The sequence below is a fragment of the Oncorhynchus masou genome, chromosome 13 (genome assembly GCF_036934945.1).
Source record: "Oncorhynchus masou masou isolate Uvic2021 chromosome 13, UVic_Omas_1.1, whole genome shotgun sequence".
NCBI lineage: Eukaryota > Metazoa > Chordata > Actinopteri > Salmoniformes > Salmonidae > Oncorhynchus > Oncorhynchus masou.
Genome location: NC_088224.1, coordinates 62,290,571 through 62,313,933, shown reverse-complemented (window position 1 = coordinate 62,313,933; position 23,363 = coordinate 62,290,571). Strand labels below are relative to the sequence as shown.

The 23,363-nt window shown below is 42.5% G+C and overlaps 1 protein-coding gene across 3 annotated transcripts in view; it reads right to left on the bottom strand.

The window, feature by feature from the left end:
* LOC135552792 (sorting nexin-19-like) overlaps window positions 1–23,363 on the bottom strand; it is a 34,701-nt gene extending 11,338 nt beyond the window's left edge. For 2 of the 3 annotated variants that reach the window (XR_010457507.1, XM_064984640.1), the window contains exons 1-5: window positions 23,099–23,363; window positions 22,822–22,977; window positions 22,475–22,557; window positions 22,179–22,297; window positions 21,487–21,688 (exon numbers count right to left, since the gene is read on the bottom strand). Coding sequence is in view for 1 of the 3 variants with exons in the window: in XM_064984640.1 (XP_064840712.1) it covers window positions 21,487–21,505 (19 nt within the window). In the remaining 2 variants the exon portion in view is untranslated. The remainder of the gene's footprint in view (window positions 1–21,486; window positions 21,689–22,178; window positions 22,298–22,474; window positions 22,558–22,821; window positions 22,978–23,098) is intronic. The other variant, XR_010457508.1, reaches the window with a different exon arrangement.

The following is a 23,363-nucleotide window of genomic DNA, read 5'->3' as shown; positions in this document are numbered from 1 at the left end:
CCTTACAGAAATGCAGTAGATGGTATTAATCAACTAAACAAAAGACGTCCAAAGAACGTGCCATGCTTGTAAAATGATCGGTGTGTTTACAGTCATACACACACAGGGAGAGAAGATTTGCTGTTGGTCTCTTGAGTAGGGCTTACGCAAACAGTGTACACAAAAATAGAAAAATAGTTTGTATCCAGACTCTATTCAATTGGATGAGAGACTTGATCAAAATCAATGAATAACACTGCAGATGTTACATAATACTGTAAAATCCACAAAAACATGGTTCATGGCACATTTCAAGGCCCTTAATTTAGTTATTTCATTACAGGTTTTTTCTTTACACTGCTGAGGGACATGGACGGTTCTGAGAAAACATGGATCTCGTTTTTGTTTTGACTATCTTATACCCTGTCATTGTTAGTATGTTTCATAACAGCGAGGCTGGCTTACCAAAACCAATACATGATGACATCTGTGTGGAACCACAATGTGGGACTGTGAGAAAATGTTACAATAAAAAAGCCTATGAAGGATTGCCTGCTAAGAACCTCTCTCAAGATTGATGTGAGCCATTCTTATCTTTGCACATACAGTATGTTGTATGCCTTGGAGAGAGAAGATAAGTTCATATTAAAAATACGTTCCATTGAGTCTACTTTGAGTTCAACTAACAAATAACAATGACTAGGGGTTCTAATGAGAAAATACAACTTATGTAATACAAGTCAAATGGATTCCGTCCTAAAATTTGATGCATATTGAGCTCAATACTTGTGCTTGACAGAAGAAACTGCCATGTCTCAGAGAAGTGGACCGTGATTTTTTTCTGCCACGGATCTCCTACTATTCATGCCTCTGAAGTTTACTCTGCTCATTAAAAACTCAGAATGTGGGCAATGATGAGTGTCCGTTCAATGCCACATACCAACCGGAGACAAGTGCATTAGCCTAAATAATGGTCGCTTACGACGACAGAGACGAGTCGAAAACACAAGCACGTGTGCACAAGGTGCCGAGACCAAACATACTCTCTTCCAGACAAACATTTAAAAAGTGCTTTCTTTTTTCACTAATCTGGGGAAAATCTTTGGACTTTTCGGCAGATCCTTCTTAAAGCATTGGGAACCTCCCAAGTCTCCCCCGTCTATAATGTCCTGGGAGGGCTGGTCTGGTCTGGTCTGACATGCACGCGGCCGTGGTTTATGTCTTGGGGAAGCAGCAGTCACTCCAGCTCCTCCTACCCAGTCACTAGGGAGGTTTATAGCATCCCGACTGCACTATTTCATCAGGAAACACGGAGGCCCTGGAAACACTCCCAGCAGGGCCTTGCACTCTTTGATACGCTGTGATGTCTTTCACAGTCAGCATCAGAGTACGTCATGTTCACATTGAAATAACGTCGCCCTAACTTGGTGCACCCGGTGAAGGTCTTCTGCTGTGAGTAACGATGTAGGGAAACCAACCTAAGAAGTAAGCCTACTAAAGAATGGTATGTTTCACAGTGGGCGGGGTTGACTCTGGAAAAGATCAGGCATCTTGATATATCGATGAATGGCACCCGTGATTCCCCACCACCACATACTATCTAAATCCGTTATATTGTACAGTACATATTACAGTATCATTGATGAAAATTATGCAACACAAAGTGCAATAGCTAACCAGCCTCTCAACATTAGCATCGGTGGATGGAATGCTGGCGTCTCTGGGATAACAAGAAGACAAAAGCTGCACTTGTCCAGACAAACCATTTAAGGGCTGTCGTTGGACCACAGCTAATGTAAGGTGATGGAACTAAAAAGCGAGTTGTTTGGAATCAACAGTGGTACATTTTATTTCGTACAACTGACCCGGTGTTCAGGTTATGAAGTGCAGCCCATTTTGACTGGCAGCGTCTTTGACAGGGACACGCAGCATTAGCAGGGAATACATTTCTCCACCTCAGGAAGAATGGAAAAAAAGGGTTACTACGCTCTCCCGCAGCCAGCCATGTTTAAACAACCCCGTTTCAAATTCTAATAGGTGCTTTGATTTCTTCTGACACTGCAAAAACATCAACGTGATAACTATATTCCATTTGGAAAAGGGCCTAATTGACATGTGAAATTCGCTCGGAAAAAATGACAGCCCGAGACGTGGTGTTGTTCGGGTAGGCAATGGAAAGGGGAGTGAGAAAGACAGTAATTCATTGTCTGGGACAGACAGAGACAGACCGTGATGCACATACTGGGAAGAACCCCTTAATATCAGCAGATTTGGAGCATATTGGCTCTGCTAGTTGATTGTCATTTCCTCTCACTGGAGCCCTTGTTGGAACTCCCCAGCTGCTTCTAAGTGACATGATAGTTGAAGACGCAGTAGACCACTCTCTCACCTACATGTAATACCTTGATACACACAGGGTTGATGAAACGTATGGAAAGGCATCTTCTTGTTTTTTATGTAGACCAGAGGTGTCAAACTCGTTCCATGGAGGGCCTAGTGTCTGCTTTTTTCTGTTCTTTTCCATTCAATTAAGACACGGACAACCATGTGAGGTGAGTTCCTTACTAATTAGTGACCTTAATTCATCAATCAAGTACAAGGGAGGAGCGAAAACCCCCAGACCATGGAATGAGTTTGACACATGTGACAGACGATTATCAAAATGGACTTAAGGATTTAGAAGTCCATCATGAAGAATGCACTACAACACTTGAGAATGAAGAACCTGTGCTTAATTGTTAGGGATATTCTGCCATGACTGTGGGCTGCGAGCCTGTCAAACCAGTTTAAAATGTGAGGCCTGTCTGGGTTCAGGCTTTAACACTCATTCCATGTGATCCATGTAAAACCCCCCGGTGCCAATCACATAAACTGTAGTTATTATTCTGAAACCTTGGGTGAAAATAACACAAAGACTTGGCACTCGGCAGCCAATGGTATAAACGCTTTTTCCAAACAATAATGTGGAGGAGGACATGAAAGTGTTTTTACAGAACTCAAAGAAATGGGGGAAATGAAACGACTACTTTCTCTAAGGTCAGACTCCAGCACAGCTGAATTAGCGTACTATTTTAAAAATAGACATTGGATGAAACACCCCGTCCAAATCCTGCATCACACTTCAGTTTAAATTACGACAACGCTTAAATTGTCTCGATGACCTAAGCCATATCTGATATATTTTCACTTCACTCAAGATTCAAAATTGTGTTGAGTTAATTACCAGAACCAAAACATCCAACAAAAGTCAGAATGATGGATTTTAAGCATGGCAGGTGTTAGTGTATGCAGATGTACAGTGTAAGTGCACAGGGAAATATAGAAAAAAAGGCCAACTGCCAGTTGAATTCCGACAATGCTGGTGCCAAACAGAGCAAGATGCCGAGGCAGCCAAAAAGCTGAATTATATCAATCTATTTAGCTAGCAGAATAATCAAACTGGGAATAGAGGTCTGCAGCCAGCCTTTGAACAACTCATTACATGTTAACAGACTGTTCCACAAACCCAGAGGCACACTGGACTGAGACAAAGTGTTCCTCCTCAGTGCAACGTGTCCGCTTTAGCTCACAGTACTCATTTGCATCAATAATACTAAAGCCTGTCATACACAACAAGATCATTTTTCTCCTCAACCACCTACACCAAGGTTCAGGGAACGATTCCAAGGGACTTAAAGGGATATTTTGGGATTTTCACAATAAGCCTATCTATTTCCCCAGAGTAAGGTGAACTTGTGGATACCAATTTTATGTCTCTGCAGTCTCTGCATGCAGTTTGAATGAAGTTCCTAACTAGCATTAGCACAATGACTTGAAGTATATGGGTATCTGCTAGCATGTTAGTAGATAGCGCAATGACTGGAAGTCTATGGGTAACACTAGTTAGCATTGGCTCACAAAACTACCTCTACCTTCCTTTATACTGAACACAGACGTAAAAATAGTATCCACGAGTTCAATCCCGAAGTTTCCCTGTAAGGGAGGACTTGTTTTTTTGTAAAAACTAAACACAACCACACGGATGTAATAAAGATTGAAAGACAAACAAATAAACACGTATTTACAATACGGTCGGTTACACGAGAGCGCCGTCTTTATCCACCGGCTGCATCCCCAAAGTGGCTCCAGATGGGCTGTGCTGCAAACTCTGTCAGATGAGAGCTAGCCTCATGAATGAACATGGCCTTCAGGTACAGACCAGAGGAGAGGAGGACAGCTGGGGATTATTTCTGACCAAAGAGACCACCATATCGTGCAACAACAAAATGAATGCTACTCCTCTGTCCAAAGACAATTGAAAATTGTACGGCTAGGCCGCTAACTGCCAAACACCTGAAACACAATGCCATTCTCCATGTATCAGAGCGCTATGACACATCCACAAAACGTCTATTTGGAACTTTAACCATCAACAAAAAGAAACAATTTAGGATCTTGAGATAGGATAAAAAGGAACAGAAATGTCTTCCGACAGACGGATGTCATCTCATCTGCGTGACGCCTTCCTTCCTCAACACCGGTAAAACCACCTCGACTTGAGTCAGAGGCACTGCGGCTTCATTCGAACTCTGATAACATCTCTGCACATCGATGTGAAGCCAAGACATTGTTTACTCTGGGTCTCAAAACCACCTCTACTTCAGTAAGAGGCGCTGCGGCTGCATTTGAACCCCGATAACATCTCTGCACATCGATGTGAAGCCAAGACATTTTTACTCTGGGTCTCAATTAGTCTCGGCCCTCAAGGCCAAGGGCTACATCAGAGGTTTGTGTAAAGTACGAGAGGAGAAATCTCAGGCTTAATCAAAGTCAAGCCAGAGTTTACATCTCCGAAGAGGAGAACATTGGGCAGATGGCCTGTGAGCAATAAGGAGCATCATCGAGGGGCTCTTGAGAGGTCTGTCTGTCGAGTCCTGGTGGATGTCTGCTGTGAGGAAAGTCCTTAACTGTCTGTGTGTCCAGAGCCTGTGGGTGTGAGAGCGAGTGAAAGAGACAGATGGAAATAGAGAGAGGCAAAGCTAAGGCTGATAGTTCTGTGTGAAGATGGGTGTGTGGGACAGGGGCACCAGAAGGCATAATTTCCAACTTATAAACAGCCAGGATGTTGCCCCCCCACCCCCACTATAAAAAAGCTGTGTCCTCTTCACTTGAGAGCTCTCAGGAAAGAGCACATATTTTTTCTTATGACCCAATGTCTTGAATGTTGATAAATTGGAAAGGACTTACAGGAAGTCTGCCACTGAATGACGCTGAATGGCTCATGTTAATTACAGGCCCAGCAGAACCTCATAAGGGATAGGAGGTTGGGGGCTGACAAATAATGACACAGCAGAGTGGGGGCTATTCAGTGGCAGTGCTGGGGCCTGTGGCGCCATTATGAACAGTGTCTTTAGCACTGCAGGCATACTATAGACACACACTACTGGGTTTACTGCAGCTCCCACAAAAGGGGCTGGGGAGGCAATACTATGAATCTCCTCTGGATCCGACAATGCCTTGGAGGGAGACTCATGAGACTGTTAAAAACCGGCGATGAATATTGTGTGTGGAGTTCTGTGAACACGTGTGGTGGCACATTGGCCTGCCGGCAAAGTGTGCTCATCAGAGGGAGACTGATAGCTTGGTGACCACCTCAAATAACCTCTATTGACCTCAACAGAACACACTATGCTGTGCTTCTACGTAGGTCTATTAGGCAAGCTTTTCAAATTGCGTTCAATCTGAATTGTGTAGTAGAGACAGTGAGAGCATTTAATTAAAACTCACACAATGCTATCCAAAATCCCATAACAATCTCCCTCTGTTCTTTGCACACAAGTGGTCAAGAGAGGTTAGAAGACCAAATGAACAAGAAAAAGATGGTAGAACAACATGCTAATAAAGATTCAGAAGCCTTTGTAAATTACTTTCATTACAGAACCATAGACTATACATTGATGGTTCTGGCTATTAAAATACTATAGTCATCTTGTTGCCAGAGTTCTTTAAGTTTCTTAAATAGATTATAATGGCAGTCTCCACTGTGATTGTTCATGGAATGCACTTCCAGAGTTGATATTAAAATAACCATGAGCCAGACTTGAGCTGTGCTTACAGGGTACCACCAAGAGTGGGAAGCCATTTGGATGGGACAAAATTAGTAGTTGGCCAAATAAGACAATGTTTTTGTTATGAAGTGTTAATAACACATGATAATCAAGCCCCACTCAATACAGCCAACTTCCTGGTAAGAACGGAGGAGTGTGATCGTCTGGGGTGCATTTCTCTTCAAATAGATCCATCTCCACTGTGGTCTTTATTCTGAAAACCTTGTATGGTGTCTGGTGTCCTAATCATTCTGGCATGTCTGGGCATGTGAGGAGAGGGCCGCATCAGAGAGCTAGTGCTTCTCATACCTGGGTTCAAATAGTATTTGAACTATTGCAAATACGTTGACTGTTTTCTTAAGCCTGCATGGAATGTGCCAGATGGGTGGGGTTTGCGCTCTCAGAACTATTTCATTGGTCCCATTCCGCCAGGCGTGCTCAATCAAACATGGCTTACGTATTAGAAAGATTTCAAATACTATTTGAATGCAGGTCTTGTGCTAACACGTTCCACTGAAACCTCTGCTGAGCCGGTTAGCATCCAAAAGGTGTCTGGCAGACTGAGGCCTCCAGACAGCCTCCAGACAGATTTTGGATTTTGATGGGAAGTAATTGTTGGTCCCCAAAAAGTTCTCACAAAGATAGTAAGACATAGCTGTGTGTGTGTGTGTGTGTGTGTGCGTGTGCGTGCGTGCGTGTTGGTGGCTGTTTTTATTGGGAGTATCGTGGTGCCTCATTCCACCGGCTGGTCAAAACACTGACATCTGACGTTACCAAACCAGATCACATGTGTGGCTGGGGCAGGTTTGCAGAAAGGCTGATTTCACAGTCTAGTGCATCGCATCCAGGACAGTAAGAGGCCATGTATTTATTCAGCGTCCATCTCAAAATCGCCCATTTCCTGCTAATTGTCCTCTTTGATTCACTTGCGCATACGGCAGACTCCCTTGAACAAATTTCTGTAATTCTATACCAACGATTGTGGTCTGGAGAACTATGGCATTATAGCTACCATTAGAAGCACCAGAATAATTTTCTCATTACAGTCCATCTAAAATATACTACTAAATTACTAAGAAATTGCATAAAGTTGATAAAGATTGGATACTGCTACAGTATGCGGTGAAAATCAAAGTATAAGGAAAAAGTGATACACCTAACATTCCAATAGGTGCCAAGCCAGTACCCAAATCCTAACACTCAATTACCATACATGGATCGGATGAGTTACTTTGCCAATAGCTTGTTTCATCGTTTTCATTTGCAAACTCTTCACTGCCATAGATATTAGTAAACGAGAGTGATTGAATATATGCAGCCTATGAGACGGTTATAGAAGACATAGTAGCAGACCAGTCAGTCTGGGTGGAATACACGTCTCTCACACGAGAAATGAGAGGGGGAACCTGCCAGACAGTATTCCTCTCTGTTAGTAATTACTCTTGTGGGTTGGGGCTTGCCAGGAAAGAGCAATTTACGGCAGCAGGTGACATGTCATCCTGAAAAGAAAATCACCCAGCAGAATTTCCTTGCGGTCAGAGCAGCACACGACGAGAAGAATACCAGGAGCCATGAGCAACCGCCAGCCCATGATAAGCACGGACCGAGAGGGAGAAAGGGTGATGGAGAGGAGCTGTACTCGCCAAAATCCCACCCTTACGAAAAAAGATTGCTGTCAGAGTGCATTGCAGTCGGAGTGCAGTATAACTGCAGTTACAGTGCAGTATAAATGCAGTTAAACTGCAGTATACTGCAGTTATTCTGCAATTACTGCGTCTATAATACCACAGTCGACTGCAGTTACTGCACTTTTACTGAGGTTTCAAAACTGCAATCTTTTTTAGTAATAAATAGTACCTCAAAGCTCAGCAGACAACTATAATCAAATCCAAGATGTTAACCTCTCTGGGGTAGGGGGCGGTATTTTGACATCCGGATGAAAAGCGTGCTCAAAGTAAACTGACTGTTACTCAGGCCCAGAAGCTAGGATATTTATATAATTGGTAGATTTGGACAGAAAACACTCTAAAGTTTCTAAAACTGTTAAAATAATGTCTGTGAGTATAACAGATTTGGCAGTCGAAACCCAGAGGACAAACCATCCCAAGAAACAATTTTTTCAGCTTACCATTTTTTTCAATGACTATTACTTTAATTACAAGTCCAAATCCTCCCAGATTGCAGTTCCTAGGGCTTCCACTAGATGTCAACAGTATTTAGAAACAGTTTCAGGCTGTTTTTTTTTTAAATGAGCCAGAAATTATAGTTTTTCTGGGTGGCTCCCATTTTGGCTGTAATGTTTCCAAGCACGTGGAAGAAAGCGTTCTTTGGTATTTTTCTCCAGTAAAGACAATAATGATTCTCAGTCTTAAATTTTTGTGTTTATTTGCGTATTAGGATACCTAAGGTTTGATTATAAACGCTGTTTGAATTGTTTGGAAAAGTTTATTGGTAACGTTTGGGATTCATTTTGTATGCATTTTGATGGAGGGAAAATGGGTGGATTATTAACTGAAGCGCACCAGCTAAACTAAGTTTTTATGTATATAAAGAAGGACATTATCGAACAAAAGGACAATTTGTGATGTAACTGGGACCTTTTGGAGTGCAAACACAAGAAGAACAGCAAAGGTAAGGCATTTTTTTATATTTCTATTTCTGACTTTTGTGTTGCACCTGCCTGTTTGAAATATGATTTTCATGTGATTGTATGTGGGGCGCTGTCCTCAATGGCTTTCGCCGTAAAGCCTTTTTGAAATCTGACACGGCGGCTGGATTAACAAGAAGTTACGCTTTATTTTGATGTATAACACATATATTATCAAGAATGTTAAATATTTGAATTTAATATTTTTGAATTCTGCAATTACACTGGATGTTGGCCAGGTGGGACGCTACCGTCCCACCTACCATAGAAAAATGTATCAACCCGAGTGACATTTTCAGAAACATAGCCTAATCAAACTGTCAGGCCATAAACACTTTATGGCAGAGCAACTGTAAATACAGTGCATTCAGAAAGTATTCAGACCCCTTGACTTTTTCCACATTTTATTAGGTTACAGTCTTATTCTAAAATGGATTTTAAAAACATGATCATCCATCTACACACAATACCCCTTAATGACAAAGCAAACACAGGTTTAGACATTTTTGCAAATTTGTATAAAAATATCACATTTACAGAAGTATTCAGACCCATTACTCAGTACTTTGTTGAAGTACCTTTGGCAGCGATTACAGCCTCAAGTCTTCTTGGGTATGACGCTACAAACTTGGCACACCTGTTTTTGGGGAGTTTTCCCATTCTTCTCTGCAGATCCTCTCAAGCTCTGTTAGGTTGGATGCTGCACAGCTTTTTTCAGGTCTCTCCAGAGATGTTAGATCGGGTTCAAGTCCGGACTCTGGCTTGGCCACTCAAGGACATTCAGAGACTTGTCCCGAAGCCACTCCTGCATTAACTTGGCTGTGTGCTTAGGGTCATTGTCCTGTTGGAAGGTGATGCTGCCACCACCATGCTTCACCGTAGGGACGGTGCCAGGTTTCCTCCAGATGTGACACTTGGCATTCAGAACAAATAGTTCAATATTGGTTTCATCAGACCAGAGAATCTTGTTTCTCATGGTCTGGTAGTCCTTTAGGTGCCTTTTGGCAAACTCCAGCTCTAGGAAGAGTCTTAGTAGTTCCAAACTTCTTCCATTTAAAAATAATAGAGGCCACTGTGTTCTTGGGGACCTTCAATGCTGCAGGAATGTTTTGGTACCCTTTCCCAGATCTGTGCCTTAATACAATCCTGTCTCAGAGCTCTACGGACAATTCCTTCAATCTCATACCTTGGCTCTTGCACTGACATGCACTGTCAACTGTGGGACATTACATAGACAGGTGTGGGTCTTTCCAAATCATGTCCAATCAATTATATTTACCACAGGTGGACTCCAATCAAGTTATAGAAGATGCACCTGAGCTCAATTTCGAGTATAATAGCAAAGGGTCTGAATACTTAAGTAAATAAGGTATTTCTGTTGTTTTAGCTTTAATAAATTACCAACATTTTCTAATAAGCTGTTTTTTGCCCTAGCACGACACAGCTGATTCAAATTACCAACTCACCATCATCAATCTTTGATTATTTGAATCAGCTGTGTAATGCTAGGGTAAAAAATGAAATGTGCACCCAGGGGGGCCCAGGGGAGATTATGGGAAGCCTACTGAGGTAATCCACCATTTCAATACACATGGCTCTCTTTTACTGAGCTTTAACTAACACATTGTTGTCCATCGTAACTCAGATGAAATACCAGTAAAGGCAATTACAATCAGTGCCTAGAGGCGCCCCAATCAAAATACCTTAAACTAAGGAATTTAACTAATTTATTCAACAGTTAAAGGGAATATAGATTGAATACTTGGCCGGGAATCAGTAATGATGAATACTGGTGACTAGGCAGGCTAGTATGCATAAAAGACTGTCAAGTTGGGCCTGAAACTATTCACGTGTTGTTGACTTTGGGCTGCATTGCTTTTAGCTGAACACTACTATTTTTGGTCAAAGGAGCATTGATAGGACCTCCATTTGAACTAAAATTACCAAACAACTTTCCTGAACCCGAAGGTCACAGAACTATGCCTCTGGTTTGTTGTAACAGAGCAGGCCGTCCCCATGCAGCTCAGTTGGAAGAAAAAGGATAGCTGAAGTGTGAACAGAGGCATTAGCCTACCGCTGACTTCATGTCACTGACTGTTTATGACAAGTGCGTTTATCGCTTATCAGGGCTAATATTACCCACCCTCAGATCGTGTTGCAGGTTACGCACTTTTCGGGAATCAAACAATATCTCCCCGTGACCCTTTTGGGCTGACCGTGTTGACCAGAGTTGACTCCATTATGTCCTTGATGTCCAATGTCAGGAGCACAGGGGTGAATGCCACTAAATGGTCCGGCTTAAAGGGATACATCACTCAAATTAGAAAATGACAATGGCATATTTGTTTCCTGACGCTGAAAGAAGGACGAGATGAGACCGCAATACACACTTTGGACTTGCTTACCTAGCCATTGTCCCCAACAGCTAACTTTTGCACTTTTGAAGTCAATATGTTCGATATAAGCGTGTTTTAAAATGCAAGTATCCTCCAGACACAGCTAGCTGACTGCAGTAGGGGGAATACAGTTTTGATAGAACAATGCATTTCATAACATTTGCTTTGGCAGAAAAAAACCTCACCAAGTCCTGATCCTTGCCTGGCAGATCACTAGAACCCATAGAGGGTGTCCGTACACTTTCCTCCAGCCAAGATGTTAAGCAGTGGCGGGTGACTTGATTGCAACATAGTCACGAGGAACCTTCCCTCCATCAATGGCCTTCCCATTGGGTACTAGTTCAACACTGATATTGCTCATTATTTTGGTCTCATTCTGATCACACCGTTGAAGAGGGTGCCGTGTTACAACAGGCTGTTCCGGATGTCACACCTCCTCAACAGAACAACGAGTGATAGGGTTACATAACAGGGCTCTTTTCCATCCCTGCTATGCCAAATCTGCTGGAAACGAATGGCCTGACCACCAGTGCAGTGGACTCAAACAAAAGCTGGGCGCCTGCAATGGGGTCTTCCTCCACCGCTCCTTCACAGCTGGGTGAACAACTCATAACTCACAGAGTACGAAGAACAGAAAGACTCTCTGTGCAATGAAAATAACCAGCACCACTGTTAGAAACCACCATCTCGGAGGGAAGTCTATTTTGGGGCCAATCATTTAGGCTGAACAGCTGAACTCGTCCTGGCTGTCAATGAAAAGCTTTCACCATTAAAGAACAACAAGGCCTCATACTTTGTTAACTCCTGATGAAAAAAAATCAGCTTTGACACCTCCCCAAAAAGACGACGGCTAATGAGACATTTTAGTTGAGAGGAAGAAAAAGTGTGTCTTCTGGGACAAGGCGGAATCCAAGCCAGGACATCAACAGAAAAACATTGCCATGAAACAGCTGGTGTTTTTTTAAGTTCTCAATAAAAATAATTCAAACAAACTATTGGGTAACAGTAATACACATCTGTAACGTTTCGGGCCTGTCCACCATTCTTCATTCCATCGTTCCTCTCCGAAAATGGATGTTGGCTATGGATTCTACATGGCGGGGAGCGCTGCTGTACACTACAGTGCAAATGACCCATTTGACATGGTTAAACATCTCACCGCATGGATCTGCTCCACACATGGCAGCAGAGCTGGAGAGCCGGGCTGTACAAGCTGTGCTCAGACTCGTCCTCAGCCGAGTGCAGACACGGTCTTTAAAGGCAGGAGGAGGGAGTGGAATAAGAAGGCCAGGCTGCGTCGAAGACGCATAAACAAGTAGAGCCGGATCCAGAAATATATAGGTGTAATTAGCCTACCGAAATGATCATATTTGTCTCTAGCGCTGCATTGTGTCATTGTGAAAATAAGGGCACTTAAACGTGTCTTTTCCAATTGAACAAATAAGAGAATGTAGTGTGATCATTATAATGTGTGAGTGTGTGTTTAGCGTGTTGAAAATACACCAACACTGCTATTTTAAAGTTATCATTACATATTAGGCCAACAACATCGTTAAATCTGGAAGTCTGACCAGAGAGTTCAAAGGCTCATTGCATCCCTGAACATGTGCGGTCATTGCTAAATTAAGCAGAGACTGAAACTCCTTTAATTAAAGCCAAACCACATGCTATCACCGTGGCTGAAAGCAAAGCTCCACGGCTGCAGTGCCACGGCTGGTCCCAGGGCAGATATTAACAACGGCTAAAGGGAACAGGGGAGAGGGGGGACGCTCCCGTTGACAAGTTTAAAACGCACAGTCTACACTTCCTTCATCAAGCTGTCATCGGGCTCCGAGGCCCCTGGCTCACATTGTTTATGAAAAGTATTCATATTCCAATCAAGGAATAAAAATAAAGAACTGTGTCATTGCACGACAGGTGCAGCGAGGCAGAGGGGGAGGGAGGGGAGGGGAGGGGAGGGGAGCTCAACAGGGTTAAAGATGTGAAACGTACAGCAGAGCGATTAGCCGCCACACCTCCACCACGAACAAGTGCTCCATTCAAAGCCCTGAGAAAGAAGGTAGTGTGCTGACGGACTTGTATGGTATTTCAGGTGCTACTCCAGCAGGGAACACCTGTACTTTGTCTATTCTGTCAAGGGTCATACTTGGCTTGCTGGTGACGCTGTCGATGCATTACCCAAATACTGAATGACGTATTTTCTGGACTTGGGAGAGCAAATGTTCCACACTGGAATATGTAATCAACTATGCTCAGCGCAGGCAAAAGGTTGCACCGAAGTTAAGCTACTTCATCCAACTTGACTACTAGGAGGTTTAATCATCACTTCTTTAATCACTGTTATGTCATGGCCAATAAGACTGACATTCAATGCTGGGACAACAGTCCCGTGTCTCACAAACTAAACTAAAACTACAGGTGTCAGAAGTGGGATCCAGAATGACCAAAAAGAGGAAACTATAATTTTATTGAACTGACAAGACAGGGGCTAAAGGGTGGAAATGAAATAGAATGGGAAAACAGTACAAGCGATATGATGCAAAGAAGGAAGTGGCGAGGACACTGACACCTATTTGTCAACACCTCTTCTCACCTTGGGAATGCAACTGGACAAATTTGAGAGCAATGTCATGCAAAACAGATCTCAGATTCCCTTGGCTTAAGATGGTCCCTTGAGTACTCTGATGACTGAAGGTTACTGCACATAACAAAAACAAGCATATCATCACCCTGTGAGACCACCTTACGGGGAAATATTTATGTTATATTTAAAGCTTACGTCATTACTCACTTTTCTGAGAGGAGTGTTTGTGTGAAGGACATATCTGCGCATATGAAATTGCTGTCATTCACAAAGCCTAAAGAAAATGTTGCTGCTGTTCCCTGTGTGAGGTTATACAGTATATATAACATCTCACTAAGAGGATGATTTTATCCAAAAATACTTAAAAAATGTATGCACTTAATGTCATGTGTGTGTTTTGTGATCCCTGCAAGAATTTGACCTATGACCTTGGCGTTGCTAGCCCCACACTCTTACCAACTGTACTGGACAGTATATGAGGAATATTATTCAATGAGATAAGGTTTTCAGTCATTCCTTCGATGCCGTTCCTCTGAGGATTGTGCATGCCTCATGTACAGACAAAAGACACAAATCTGGCCTTGAGTGGATTTTCCAGACTTCTGTCTAAGGGTGAATATTTTCATCTATGATTGTCCCAGTTTCCAGTCTATAAAAGTATGCATCTCCCTAACCAATGCCTTGTACCCCATTTACGAGAGCAAGTCTCCAGCCAAATTCTTCACACAGACCCAGACGTTGTGTGTTGGAGGCCGGCTCCATCACTCGTGGTTCTTGATTAAAGCAGAGCAGACATGCAAGCGGTGCCGTTTACTGGCATGGACCGGGTTTCCATAGCCTGCATCTCCTTTGCATTTTACTAAACGCTTATGTCATATTAAATAGGTGGCGTTCTTGGCGTTTTCATATTGTAAGTGTAAGTAAACAACTCAAATACTCCTACTGAAATGAAGTCATCGATGCACTGCACTGAGAAGTACTGTGAATCTTTAATCAAATACGGTAGGGTCTTGAAAACCTGAACAGATACAGACAGTAGTCAACAGTAGCCAAAGCTATAGGCCTAGTAACTGTTTAGAATAGCTAACCTTGAGGCCAATCCTTTCCCTTGTGTTAGAGAATTTAAAGTGTGAGAGAATTTAAACCAAATGTGTTTGCCTCTACTGACATCTCCAGAGGCATGGGGGTCCTTAGGGCCTGTCTGTTAGGGTAGAGTTAGCATAGCTAAGCAACGTGTGAAAAGATGAAGAGAGGACTGGTTGCCACAGTGCGGTCTCTGCTGACGGTCTCTGCTGACAGACTGATGCTTTAAATAGTGGGGACCAACAACACAGGGGCCACTAATACAGGGCCCTCTGTCTTTAGGGAGGGTTAGGTGACTTAGATCACACAAACCCGAGAACATTGTACGCATGTTGGGTTTACTGGTACAGGGTCAGCTATACTTGTCTATGACCAAACTTCTGTGAAGTTGTTGCTGAAGGCATTCTCAGAGAAGGGAAGCCACCCAAACATATCAAATTCAAGAGTCAGAGGTACCTTTATAACACCAGAAGAACCTTACTTTCCATTAAAGAAAATATGCTTAATGAGTCTAAATTCAAAATTTCAATAAACAAAAAAATGTACCTTTATCAACTATCATTATATTAATCAAAATCCTTATTTTAATCTTAAAATGAATCACAGTTTTTACTCATAGAACTGGAATGAAAATAGGAAGCTTCTACTTCATAAACAGGATTGGTCTTTGAATGCTGTATTTAGCTCGTGGCCAATCACGTCCCAGTCTGGCTGATGCTCAGCTCACACATCAAAGCCCATGGGGCCCCTGTGATACGGTATTTTCCGATGCTCCCGTCGAACGGAAACCCTTGTAAAAGTCGTCTGAGCGGCAAGAGTCATTGAGGAGAAAATCTCATTAGGAAAACAAATTAGCCTAAGCATTATCACAGCATCACCAATATTTATTTGAATGGAACAAGGTCAAGCTTTTATACACCATCCTTTAGGCTTAATCCCAGAGTGGGAGTGTTAATACTGATATAGGATCAGTTTTGCATTTTAGATCAGATAAATACAATTACAGTGCATTCGGAAAAGTATTCAGACTGCTTGACTTTTTTCACATTTTGTTACGTTATAGCCTTATTTTCTAAAATTGATTAAATAAAAAATGTTCCTCATCAATCTACACACAATACCCCATAATGACAAAGCGAAAACAGGTTGAAGGAATCATCCATAGAGCTCCGAGACAGGATTGTGTTGAGGCACAGATCCAAGCATCACGTCTGGAGGAAACCTGGCACCATACCTACGGTGAAGCATGGTGGTGGCAGCTTCATGCTGTGGGGATGTCTTTCAGTGGCAGGGACTGGGAGACTAGTCAGGATCCAGGGAAAGATGAACGGAGCAAAGCACAGAGAGATCCTTGATGAAATCCTGCTCCAGATCGCTCATGACTTTACTGGGGCAAAGGTTCACCTTTCAACAGGACAACGACCCTAAGCACACAGCCAAGACAACGCAGAAGTGGATTCAGGACAAGTCTCTGAATGTCCTGGCCTAGCCAGAGCCCGGACTTGAACTACATCGAACATCTCTGGAGAGATCTGAAAATAGCTGTGCAGCAACACGCCACATCCAACCTGACAGCTTGAGAGGATCTGCATAGAAGAATGAGAGAAATTCCCCAAATACAGGTGTGCCAAGCTTATAGCGTCATATCAAAGAAGACGCGAGGCTGTAATCGCTGCAAAAGGTGCTTCAACAAAGTACTGAGTAAAGGGTCTGAATACTTATGTAAATATAATATATATATATTTTTTTTAATAACTTTGTAAACATTTCTAAAAACCTGTTTTTGTTTTGTCATAATGGGGTATTGTGTGTGGATTGATGAGGGGGAATACGATTTAATACATTCTAGAATAAGGCTTTAACATAACAAAATGTGGAAAAAGTCAAGGGGTCTGAATACTTTCCGAATGCACTTTATATAGGCAGGTCGGATCTGATCCTAGATCAGCTCTCCTACTCTGAAATGCTTTGTGAATGCTGGAAAAGTTATCAAAACTGCTTCTAATAATCCACAAACTCCATAAATAAATGTCAATACAGATTAAATGCATTATCAAGTTACTATCATTAGGTCTATCAAGTTTTAGGATACGTTGGTAGGCCTATTGATCACAGCAGAGAAGAACATACTGTTTCAAAATCAGTTTCCCCCCTAAAAAATGGAAACAGAAGCAACCAATCGCATAACAGACCTACTGTAGGTACAGAGGCACAGTGGACAGTTATAAAGTAGCAGGTAGAGGAAACTTGGAAAGAATTGATTTCCAAAGTGATTAAATATAACATATTTACTTTTCTTCCAAATCACTGTAAACTTGCAATGTGAAATAAATAATAGGATTCTGCGAAATGTGAAGAAAACATCTGGCTCAGAGCAAAAGGAATAACATTATTTTACAACACGAGCTCCTGACAGATGGTATTGTGAAGCCATTTGAAGGGACCATGACAGACACGTTTATAACTCAGTGTGTGTGTGTGTGTGTGTGTGTGTGTGTGTGTGTGTGTGTGTGTGTGTGTGTGTGTGTGAGCGAGAGCGGGCCCTGAGTGAGTGCATGTCAGACTCGGACAGTGGGGAGAGGCAAAAGGTCATTGGAGAAAAATCTCCCCCTGCTTGAGACTATCCTGCCAAATAAATGACTGTGACACACATTGAGGCATGCACAGTAACAGGCTACTTGAACGCCAAAATAACGATTACCCTCCGAAGAGCCAACATACCTGTCCCATATGTGCACCAACCAGAGAATGTAAGCGGAGCTGGAGCCGAGCGAGGCATGGAGCGTACCCAGTAGAGCTCACCTCACCAGCTCAGGGCATTCCCGGCCCAGAATGTATTTGTAGTCTACTTGTGTGCTGCTATAGCCCCTTGCTTTAGCTACTGTCATGGAGTTCGCTAAATATTTTCATAAGGAAACTGATAAAACACACAGGTGCTAAATCAATGTGATCAGGAGGACCAAGAGCAAGAGAGGGAGTGAGGTGATGTAGTGTCCACAACTGAAAAGACACGTATCCCAAGAGTATGATGAGGTACTTACTATGTGCACATGCTAACAGAAAGGAATGAGGTGGGTAGCGAGCTAAGTGTCATTGTAGCAAAGTACACACTACCGTTCAAAAGTTTGGGGTCACTTAGAAATATCCTTGTTTTCTATGAAAACATACATGAAATTAGTCGCAAAATGAATAGGAAATATAGTCAAGACGTTGACAAGGTTATAAATAATTATTGTGCCCTTCAAACTTTGCTTTCGTCAAAGAATCCTCCATTTGCAGCAATTACAGTGGTATTCTAGTTGTCAATTTGTTGAGGTAATCTGAAGAGATTTCACCCCATGCTTCCTGAAGCACCTCCCACAAGTTGGATTCGCTTGATGGGCACTTCTTACGTACCATACGGTCAAGCTGCTCCCACAACAGCTCAATAGGGTTGAGATCCGGTGACTGTGCTGGCCACTCCATTAAAGACAGAATACCAGCTGACTGCTTCTTCCCTAAATAGTTCTTGCATAGTTTGGAGCTGTGCTTTGGGTGATTGTCCTGTTGTAAGAGGAAATTGGTTCAAATTAAGAGCCGTCCACAGGGTATGGCAAGGCGTCGCAAAATGGAGTGATAGCCTTCCTTCTTCAAGATCCCTTTTACCCTGTACAAATCTCCCACTTCACCACCACCAAAGCACCCCTAGACCATCACATTGCCTCCACCATACTTGACAGATGGCGTCACTCCTCCAGCATCTTCTTATTTTTCTATCTCACGAATGTTCTTCTTTGTGATCCGAACACCTCAAACTTAGATTAGTCTGTCCATAACACTTTTTTCCAATCAAATTAAATGTATTTATATAGCCCTTCTTACATCAGCTGATATTTCAAAGTGATGAACAGAAACCCAGCCTAAAACCCCAAACAGCAAGCAATGCAGGTGTAGAAGCACAGTGGCTAGGAAAAACTACATAGAAAGGCTAAAACCTAGGAAGAAACCTAGGAACCAGGCTATTCTGATCTTCCTCAGTCCAGTGTCTGTGTTCTTTTGCCCATCTTAATCTTTTATTTTTATTGGCCAGTCTGAGATCTGGCTTTTTCTTTGCAACTCTTTCCTAGAAGGCCAGCATCCCGGGGTCGCCTCTTCACTGTTGATGCTGAGACGGGTGTTTTGCGGGTACTAGTGAATGAAGGTGCCAGTTGAGGACTTGTGAGGCGTCTGTTTCTCAAACTAGACATTCTAATGTACTTGTCCTCTTGCTCAGTTGTGCACTGAGGCCTCCCATTCCTCTTTCTATTCTGGTTAGAGCCAGTTTGTGCAGTTCTGTGAAGGGAGTGGGACACAGCATTGTACGAGATCTTCAGTTCCTTGGCAATTTCTCGCATGGAATAGCCTTCATTTCTCAGAACAAGAATAGACCGATGAGTTTCAGAAGAAAGATCTTTGTTTCTGGCCATTTTGAGCCTGTAATCGAACCCACAAATGCTGACGCTCCAGATAATCAACTAGTCTAAAGGACAGTTTCATTGCTTCTTTAAACAGAACAACAGTTTTTAGCTGTTGCAAAAGGGTTTTCTAATAATCAATTATCCCTTTAAAATGATAAACTTGGATTAGCTAACACAACATGCCATTGGAACACAGGAGTGATGGTTGCTCATAATGGGCCTCTGTACGCCTATGTAGATATTCCATAAAAAATCTGCCGTTTCCAGCTACAATAGTCATTTACAACATTAACAATGTCTTCACTGGCCTCCTGAGTGGCGCAGAGGTCTAAGGCACTGCATCGCAGTGCTAGCTGTGCCACTAGAGATTCTGGGTTCGAGTCCAGGATCTGTCGCAGCCGGCCACAACCGGGAGGCCCATGGGGCGGCACACAATTGGCCCAGCGTCGTCCGGTTTAGGGAGGCTTTGGCCAGCAGGGATATCCTTGTCTCATCGCTCACTAGCGACTCCTGTGGCGGGCTGGGCACAGTTCACGCAGACACGGTCGCCAAGTGTCAGCGACACATTGGTGCGGCTGGCTTCCGGGTTGGATGGGCATTGTGTAAAGAAGCAGTAGGGCTTGGTTGGGTTGTGTTTCGGGGGACACATGGCTCTCGACCTTCGCATCTCCCGAGTCCGTACGGGAGTTGCAGCGATGAGACAAGACTGTAACTACCAATTAGATACCATGAAATTGGGGAGAAAAAAGGGGAGAAAAATAAATACAAAAAAATAAAATAAAAACTGTCTACACCATATTTCTGATCAATTTGATGTTATTTTAATTGACTTTTTTTTTGCTTTTCCTTAATAAACAAGGACATTTCTAAGTGAGCCCAAACTTTTGAACGGTAGTGTATTTAAACAAAAAAATCATATCTCTTAAAACTTTGATCCTTTTCATTCAATTATCTATTCAATAGGCTATCATTGATTTTGGCCCAATAGGCCTGCTGACATATTACCTCTTACAAGGGGCTTTCGGTTTTGATGGGGTTATTTTGCCTAAAAATATTTAGGCCTACCTAGGGTATAAAAAAAATTACAAAAATTACAACTCTGCATCTCTGCCCAGCCTGTCAAGAGAGGCCTGAAGGGTGTTAGCGTCCACCGTGGCTCTGCAAGTGCGGAGAGGCTATTCTCCGCTGCTGGCCTGCTCACCAGGCACCATCGCATCAGCCAAAGACTCTGGCCAAACTAGTGTTTCTAAAAGTGATTTCAAAGGCCTAATAAGGCATTTTTCGATTCACAGACTTTATGCTCAATTTATAGATAAATACACCAAAATGTTGTTTAAATGCTGAGAGCTTAATGTTCATGCCAGCCTAGTGTGTTGCACTCGCCAATGCTCCACCATGTATTTCTTTGTAGGCTATAGCCTTGAAATAATTGAAATAAAAATAATACAGTCGTAATAATCATTTTGGTTCCTTCTTTGTCTGGCTCCTGACCTACTTAGAGTGTTGTTGTTTAAAGCATCATTCAGCCTATTTAAAATTACGAGTGCTTTTTACTGTCACCTATTATTGTTGTTCATTCTGATCTGATGGTTTGGTTTCAATACTTCACAACCAAATGATAGGTCCAGGTCGGCACAGAAATGTTGTTGTTTCAATTGTGATTTTAATGAATGGAGCAGTTTGGCAGTTTTTCTTCCTGTGAAGCGAGGAGCGGTTTTCACCGTGAGTGATGAGTGGGATTTCCGACCGCTCAACTCCGCTCACATGCTCTGGCATCAACTACTGACCAGACGTACCTTACAGCCAAGTACACAACATCGCTCAGGTGCAAATTCTTTACAAGGACAGAGATTGTGCTCTTGCACAATAGATGAACAGTTTCCAGTTATTCAGCAGCAACCACCACAACAATTACATTGGCCCCTTTTATAAACTCCTTGAGATATGTAAGATACCTTAGTTGTTGGACAAAATAATACTGGAACAATACTGTATCCACATAAGCCTTTTCCTAATTGCTTAATTATAATAAGAGTTTGGGTGCACAGTAAATCTAAATCCACCTACACTGTCAATGTTCTGAAAAGATCACATTTCAAAATGATTAGGTTCCTAATTTCCATGTTCTGATATACAGTGTACAAGATATGGGAGGTCAGTGTTGACTGGTGAGTGATGACAGATGTGTTCTATGGCTGTCCATGCCATAGAAATAGAATGGAGTAGAGTAATAATTATATGTCTATGGTCCATGCCATAGACATTAGTACAGTACCTGTCAATGAGGGTTCCATGAGGGTTCCAAACAGCAGCCGGATAGTCTTCCGGGATGTTGTCGGTGCACAGCCAGCTCCACTGGTCCTTCATCAGCAGACACATGATGTCTAGGGCCAAGTCAGCTAGGGCCAAGTCAGCTAGGGCCAAGTCAGCTAGGGCCCAGTCAGCTAGGGCCCAGTCAGCTAGGGCCGTCTCCACCACTGTGGACAGTGCCACAAAACACACACACACAAGTAAATGACACGCACTTTACTAAGTAGCACACATGCTTAAAACAAGCACATTTAAAACCATAGGCTCGAAGCCTTGTTTATGTATCACTATTTACCATGCATTAGCAGTGGTCCAAAGTAAAATCATTTAAAACACCAAATAGCATTCTGGCTATGAAATTTGAACATCTCAAAACAATAAAGCCTCATGTAAGTGTTAGATATCTATTGTATGTCTTCAACATTATTGACAAAAATTTGTCAGAGGGAATCTGTCAAAAAAGAAAAACCTATGATCTGCAAAATGTCAAACATTGACACAACCTGTAACCTCTTGCTCCTGGAAAGATTTCTCAGCATAGACAATAAAAGATTTTCTTTTTTAAATACCCCCAACAAATGTTTGCCAAGACTTCCCTCTAGTGGTGACATTATAGTACTTCAGGAGTATGCTGGTCACAGCATTCAGGTTGTTTACCTTTCACCCTTGAAATGTTCAGGAGAGATCTGGAACAGGATGTTTCAGACCTGTCTGGTCAGCGAGAGGGAGCCAGACGGCTCACCATCAAAGTCTGGCCCACATCTGAAACACGTCTCCTTCAGACAAGACAATGAGCAGACTTTAAACATGGAAGCCCCAGCTATTTGGATTCAAATAAAAGGGACATATTCATTCCAATGTCAATTCTTGGGAGATTGTTTCCATATGAAGTCAATGGGATCACCCATTTTTTCTAAGGCCATTCACTGGATTGGAGATATAAAATATCTTACCAGTTAGAGGACCTTAACCTTCTGTGCTGTTCACCTTCCAAAGCACTGCACATTCATAGACAGGACCAGTCACTGAACTTAAACTGAGTAAGAAAAGTAGCAAATCCTGTTTTTATGAAAAAGTACAGTAAAAAAACAGCATTTCACAATAAATGACTCACAGACAGACACTGTCGGGAAGAACAGGAAGCAGTCATGACGCAAACATCCACTATCACGAGCCAAGATTGATGTAAGAACTTAGTTCCTGTTTTGAACTGATGGGCCAATGAACAATATTGTGAGTGGTCATGTAAGTTTACCCATCCACCACTACTAAAACAATCCACATTTCATGCAGTCCTTACCAGAATCTTGAATGGATGTACCTGGTAGATTATTCTGTGGGCCTCCCACGTCTCCTCTGAGGCCTGGACTGCCTTCCCTCTCAGCCTCTGCATCACCGCAAGTTCCCGCTCCTTGATGAAGGCCTCTAGACCAGCTACCGACAAGCTGTTAAACCCCTGCAAAAAGAGAAGCATGACATAAACATTCATGGGTTGAAGGAGTAAAAATACTGATAACAGAATTTAATGCGACAGACATCACTGTAGTCAAGAGACCACAGCAAAGCACAGTACTTACTGTGTTCCCCTCATCAAAGCAGTATAGCACTTTAGACCTCATGTCAGAGACATTAAGGACTGGGGTGATTTACTGGAGAACCTTAGCCAGGACCTGAAAACAGACACAAAAGCAGGTAACACAATTGTTTGAATGGAATCAAACTTTATTTACATTTACATTTACATTTAAGTCATTTAGCAGACGCTCTTATCCAGAGCGACTTACAAATTGGTGAATTCACCTTCTGACATCCAGTGGAACAGCCACTTTACAATAGTGCATC